The 7,220-nt window shown below is 26.9% G+C and overlaps 1 protein-coding gene across 3 annotated transcripts in view; it reads right to left on the bottom strand.

Moving 5' to 3' along the window:
- Nucleotides 1–461: 461 nt before the first annotated feature.
- LOC114383300 (putative disease resistance protein At5g05400) overlaps nt 462–7,220 on the bottom strand; it is a 43,988-nt gene continuing 37,229 nt past the window's right edge. Inside the window, exons 7-9 of one of the 3 annotated variants that reach the window (XM_028342950.1) lie at nt 5,213–5,336; nt 1,050–1,717; nt 462–788 (exon numbers count right to left, since the gene is read on the bottom strand). In XM_028342950.1, the coding sequence (XP_028198751.1) occupies nt 774–788; nt 1,050–1,717; nt 5,213–5,336 (807 nt within the window). In that variant the 3' untranslated portion in view covers nt 462–773. Of the gene's footprint in view, nt 789–1,049; nt 1,718–1,819; nt 1,842–5,212; nt 5,337–7,220 lie in introns of those variants that run through there. The other 2 variants (XM_028342945.1, XR_003660457.1) reach the window with 2 other exon arrangements.

Genomic DNA, 7,220 nt, shown 5'->3' with positions numbered 1-7,220 from the left:
GAATAAAGCAAATAATTCAAGCTTAACCTTAAATCTTAACACAACATTCACATGAAAGTAACTGGTTTGCATTAACACACAACTTGATACGTAAATGGCAACAAACTTGAGCAATCCTTGAGCTTTCAAGATCATGAAAAACGAAAGACAAATTGAAGTTGTTTTCTGAATCAAGAAGCCCTAGAATCAATAAGACAAGGAGTGAGTTTCACATTTGAAATCACTAAACTATGTCAAACGAAAATTTGATTATGTCAAACGAAAATTTGGTATTCAAGTTTCATACTCCTTTCTCTACTGTCTTTGATAGTAAAATACACATTTATTATCAATTTATGGAAACCATTCTGTCTTAGCGTTGTCAGAAATCAGCTTTTGGGCTTTATTTAATAAACATGCCAAGTATGTGATGTGAACTAAAATATGTCACATTCCCTCTAATTGTTTTTATAGATAATATATTAGCAATAAATAATGAACCTAACATGTTATTTAGCCATAGTAAAATAAATAATAGAAAGGCAACAAGATAACAAACCACGAGTGAAATCCAACTCTACAAACTAAAACAAGTCTAGAAAGAAGCTCACCAAATAATAAAATAAACAATAAAAAGCAAGCAAGGAATTAATCCTCCAATGAAGTTAATTTAAAAAGTACAAATTAACTCATCACAATGGAGTAAAGAACACAAAGTAAGGCAGCAGAATGGAGTCTTTAGTCTTCATCTTTCTCTTCCGCATACTCATACACTCCTAGGCCTTGCTCGATGCTCATTCTTTACTCTTCTATTTAAATAAGGGTTTCAGAGAGATTCCATGCAGCAAAAACAAGAGTTCCAACAGTAAGAAAATGTAATGAAAATAGCATGAGTAGAAAATTAGAGCAAGTATAATATTATAGTTCCATCTTTAAAGCTTTATGAAATTAAGGACTTCATCATCGACCAATGTTTAACCAACATCTTTATAATGACATAATATTTCACTTGACATTGTAATATCCAAGATATAGGAATTGTTCCTAGTAAAAGGACATGAGAATTGTACCTGTACTGTGTGTAGATATAAACTTGGAGAATATTTAGGACAATCAGTTATGTCATGTAGCATAACATCAAATTTTAACTTGAATCCATGGTGAATCTCTTTGAAGTTTGGCAAACGGCTGAGTCTTATACGTAGCAGGTTACGTAGTAGTACTTTTTCTCCATCCTTAACAATCCCTTCTTGACCATCGTCATCAGTTTCACATTCAAAAGCAAAAACCTTCTGTAACTCAGAGCAGTCTTCTATCTCCAACTCGATCAGATTGTGGAAGTGACCAGCCACAAAATTATGAAAAAGGTATTTCAACTTGTTGCACTTTTCGACCCAAATAATACTGAGATTTGGGAAGCACACTTGTTGTGAACAAGTATATAGGCTTTGTGCATCACCTGAATCAAATATTTGCTCCAATTCCTCACAATCAGTTATTTCCAGTCTTCCCAGCATTGGTAAGCTTCTAACAATGGTAGGGGAGAAGATGGTTTTCAATTTTGGACATCCATTCACCTGAATCGTGTCAAGCATCTGGAGGCTTAGAAAATTTGTGGGGCCCTTCCATATGAACTCGAGCTCAGGTAGATCCCTCAAATCAGCATGAGTTAGATCCAAGTTTAAAGGAGCAAGTTCTCTGTTGCTCCCATGTTCTCTGATTTGGAATTGGAAAAGACCTTTTACTCCAAGACCAGACAAAATAAAATATCTAAATTTAAGTACATGTCTAAGTTTAGGGAAAAACACTTGATTGGATAATTGGTTGAATGTGGTGGTAACCAAGCATAGTAATTCCTTCTCCTATATACATAAAAAAAAATTCATTGTTAGTTTGTTACTTGTGATAATTCAATTTAATAGAATTTCCCATCTAAAGAAAGACCATACCAAGAAAATGAATATTTTGACTTCAAGTAGGTACAATATATTGTTGTTTAAAAAGAATGCGGTCATTCATGAAGATAAAAATTAATGTAAAATGTAATAACTAAATAGCATTTTAAAAAATTAAGTGCTAATTATAAGGTTAAATGTTGACTAGTATATGCTTACGAACAATATTAAGTAATTGCATGTTTATAAAATTTTCAAGCAATTTTAAATTTTAAATTATATATCATGTCATTTACAATTTACATGTTCAATTATAATATTATTGTTTAATAAATACCTATATGTTATTTGTTGTTTTGATCAAAATATTTATAATATATACAAAACATGAATCACGAATTATACGAATTATAGTGTTAGTCAATTTCATTTTGCCAAATAATCAAGTGTTACGTATGCAATATGAGTTGTCTTCATAGGCGTATAATTCTGTTCAATTTATCTTTTTCATGCCTTATGAAAAACTAACATAAATATAGATTAGAATTTACATGCTCTATTTTAGGTGAATGTATGAGATGTTTAAATGAGTATTATATTCTTCATATTTTTTTAATTCATAAAAATTAAAGACCCAAGCTTAGGAATTTACAATAAATCATATAACATGTTCAATCAATTGAACAATATTCCTTTGGTGCATTAAAGTCTTAATTATATTTTGTGCTATTTATAATTTGTTTTTAATTAACTTAAATTGTATTAATTTTTTATTTATTGATAAACTATATTAGTTACATTTTTAGTTTCAACAATTATATTTTTTCATATTGTGTATTCAACTATTAATCTAATATTATATTTTAAATTATTCCTAATCAAGTTTAAAATAAAAAAAATAACATATACTTAGACTAACTTTCATTATGTTGATTAGTGTAATTGTTAAAATAAATACTAAGTAATATAAAAATATATTGGAAAATAATAAGAAAAATAAAATAAACCTATTATTATCACTGTCAATATCTTGAAGTGTACATATAATGCTAAAATTGGAAAAAAAAATAATGTACATAGTATAATGGTAAAAATATATAATACAATTTATATAAAAAATATGAAAATTCAATATTTAAAGGGTAAAAGGATAATAAAATACAGAAAACTAGAAACCATCATTTAAAAAATATTAGTTGAATTAGTGTCTTAAAAATTTATAAATTATTAAAATAAACTTATTTATCAGCATTTTTAACGAGGTTAAACATGCTATTTTATAATAAAAAAGTTTGAAAATTAGTTGAACGAGTGTGTGCCAAACATAATTTAACTATTGGCTAAATGACTTGGTCTTTTTTTAAAAAAAAAATTGTTCAACTACTTGCTCTTTCTATTATTAAAATATTCAATATGATTAAGAAAAACTAAAATTAAAGCGGGCATAAAGTAGTTTGGACACTAATTAAACAAATAAAATTTCTATCACCATATATCTATTCATAATTCATATCCATAAAAAGTCAATTCATGTTGACAACTCAGGGAAAAAATGAATTAACAAATAATATCTATTATAAAAAACTCATTTAATTATGTGCCATTAAAGAAATAATCATTTTCGAAAAATATATTACCGTTGCAGTTGAGTCTTGTTGCAGATCCGAATCAACAATCATCACCCTACGCACCCAAGAGTCAGGCAGTCTTGGACAATGAAAGCATTGTAGCTCTTTCAAATTTGGTAAATGTGGATCAAAATATTTAGGCCAAATCTCAACCAAATTCGGCAACTCATCCAACACTAGAGTTTCCAAATTAAGGAAATTGATGTGAATATTAGTCTGAGGATGACTCTGGTGCTGGTACACTCTAAGATCATGTTCCTTTTCACTGCCAAATACATACTTCAACTTATCACACCATTCAACCTTCAGCTTTTCCAATATATGACAACAAAATTTGACCAACAAAATATGACAACAAAATTTGACCAACTTATCAAGCCATATATGACAACAAAATTTCCCCTTTGAGTATTCAATGCAATTGCATTTCAAAATATTATTATTATGGTGACTAAAAACTGCCACATTTTTTAACCATCATTATGTTCAAATCATTAACAATTTTAATTCTAACTCCATAGAAGGACCTAATTTGACCAAATTTAAAAGACAAAGGATTAAATTAAGTTTTTGAAAATATAAAAGACAAAATTGAATATAAAGAGTCAAGTGTGTTACTTAGCCAAATATTTCTTATTTTAATATTTGTTTATTGTAAGTACACTTGTCTACTTGCATTTTAAAAATAATGGATAATTGAGATTAAAATATTTAAAGATTTAAATTAAAATATAATATAACTATCAAATTTTTAAAATATTCATCTGACAAAAAATAAAATCTATAAAAAATATCAATCACCACATACTAAAACATCTCAATTATCATATCACTCAAGATTATCGTTTATTTATTATCACTGTGACCAAGAGTTCCAACAGTAAGAAAATGTAATGAAAATAGCAAGAGCAGAAACTTAGAGCATGTATAATAGTTCCATCTTTAAAGCTTTATGAAATTAAGGACTTCATCATCGACCAACAACTTTATACTGAAATAATATCTCACTTCAAATTGTAAAAGGACATGAGAATTGTATCTGTACTGTGTGTAGATATAAACTTGGAGAATATTTAGGACAATCAGTTATGAAATATTTTTCAACATCATCTTTTAACTTAAATCCATGGTGAATCTCTTTGAAGTTTGACAAACTGCTGAGTGTTATACGTAGCAGGTTACATAGTAGTACTTTTTCTCCATCCTTAACAATCCCTTCTTGACCATTGTCATCAGTTTCACATTCAAAAGCAAAAATCTTCTGTAACTGAGAGCAGTGTTCTATTTCCAAGTCGACCAGATTGTGAAAGTGATCAGCCACAAAATTATGAAAAAGGTATTTCAACTTGTTGCACTTTTTGACACTAATATAATAGAGATTTGGGAAGCACACTTGTTGTGAACAAGTATATAGGCTTTGCGAATCACCTGAATCAAATATTTGCTCCAATTCCTCACAATCAATTATTTGCAGTGTTCTCAGCATTGGTAAGCTTCTAACAATGGTAGTATAGAAGATGATGGTTTTCAATTTTGGACATCCATTCAAAGAAATCCATTCAAGCATCTGGAGGCTTAGAAAATTTGTGGGGCCCTTCCATATGAACTCAAGCTCAGGTAGATTCCCCAAGTAAGCACCAATTAGATCCAAGTTTGAAGGAGCAAGTTCTCTGTTGCTCCCATGTTCTCTGATTTAGAATTGGAAAAGACCTTTTACTCCAAGACCAGACAATTGAAGTTCTCTAAATTTGAGTACATGTCTAAGTTTAGAGGAAAGCACTTGATCGGATAATTGGTTGAATGTGATGGTAACCAAACATAGTAATTCCTTCTCCTATATACATAATAAAATTCATTGTTAGTTTGTTACTTGTGATAATTCAATTTAATAGAATTTTCAATCTAAAGAAAGACCATACCAAGAAAATGAATATTTTTACTTCAAGGACGTACAATATATTGTTATTTTAAAAAAATGTGGACATGAAGATAAAAATTAATGTAAAACATGATAACTAAATAACATTTAAAAAAATAAAATGTTAATTGTAAGGTTAAATATTGACTAGTGGTTGCTTAAGAAAAATAGTAGGTAATTGTATGTTTAGAAACTTTTTAAATATTTTTTAATTTTAAATTATACATCGGCTCATTCATAATTTACATGTTCAATTATAATATTATGTTTAATAAATACCTATATGTTATCTATTGTTTTGATCAAAATATTTATAATATATGCAAAACATGAATAACGAATTATAGTGTTATTCAATTTCATTTAGCCAAATAATTAAGTAGTTCTCTTCATACACGTACAATTATCTCTTCAATTTATCTTTTTCATGCCTAATTAGAAACTAACATAAATATAAATTAAAATTTACAAGCGCTATTTTAGGGGTATGTATGAGATGTTTTAATGAGCATTATATTCTTTATATTTTTTTTTAATCCATAAAAATTAAAGACCAAAGCTTAGGAATTTACAATAACTCATATAATATGTTGAATCAATAGAGTAAATTTCCTTTGTTGCATTAAAGTTTTAATTATATTTTGTGCTATTTATAATTTTAGTTTTTAATTAACTTAAATTTTATTAATTTTTTATTTATTGATAAACTATTTTAATTACATTTTTAGTTTCAACTATTATATTTTTTTTATATTGTGCATTCAACTATTAATCTAATATTACATTTTAAATTATTCCTAATCGAGTTTAAAATAAAATAAAAATAACATATACTTAGACATCAACCTTTCATTATGTTGATTAGTGTAATTGTTAAAATAAATACTAAGTAATAAAAAAACATATTTAAAAATAATAGGAAAAATAAAATAAACCTATTATTATCACAGACAATATCTTGAAGTGTACATATAATTCTAAAATTGGAAAAAAATGTACATGGTATAATGGTAAAAATTTATAATACAATTTATATAAAAAATATGAAAATTCAATATTTTAAGAGTAAAAAGATAATAAGATACAGAAAACTAGAAACTATTATTTAAAAAGAATTGGAGTTTGCAATTCCAAAAGCAAAGAGGAGTGTTGAAGATATACTTTTGTAATTGCATAATATTTTATTTTTCAGTTTTTAAAGTAGGATTTAATAAATAAGTTGATTTCCTATATTTTAGGAGTAAGAATGAAAGTATAAAAATCAAAGTTAGATGAGAGAAGAAGTATAAAAAATATGTGTATTGCTAAATAAAACAATAAAACTTGAAGAGAAAGTTCATCTTTCCATAGTTCACTAGTAAGGAATTGATAAATATGCAGATTATTCCTTAATTTTATGGGGGTTCATGAATAACAATAAATTCTTTTTCAACTGTTATGTTTGTGCTTTGAGCCCGGCACTCACACGTTATCCTGTGAGAAATATATACAAGAAAAGAAACCAGGACATAAGGTTAATTTGATTCCTATACAGGACTTCACATATATATTAATAATGAAAACATGTTTGAAAAATAAACTGAAATGAGTAAATTATTGTTTTTTTTTCTTAGAAGTAAATTAATCCTTTATCATGTGTGTTAATTCATTATATCAATAAATAAGTATATTAATAAATAAAATACAATAATCCTTATTATATATATCAATAAATAAGTAAATTAATAAATAAAATAAATAATCTTGAAGCAAATATTTAACACTTGTTTCAGATTGGATACACAAATAATAGTGAAGAGT

The sequence above is a fragment of the Glycine soja genome, chromosome 14 (genome assembly GCF_004193775.1).
Source record: "Glycine soja cultivar W05 chromosome 14, ASM419377v2, whole genome shotgun sequence".
Lineage (NCBI taxonomy): Eukaryota > Viridiplantae > Streptophyta > Magnoliopsida > Fabales > Fabaceae > Glycine > Glycine soja.
The sequence above is the reverse complement of the archived record's forward strand: the minus strand, read 5'-3'. Positions and strand labels throughout refer to the sequence as shown.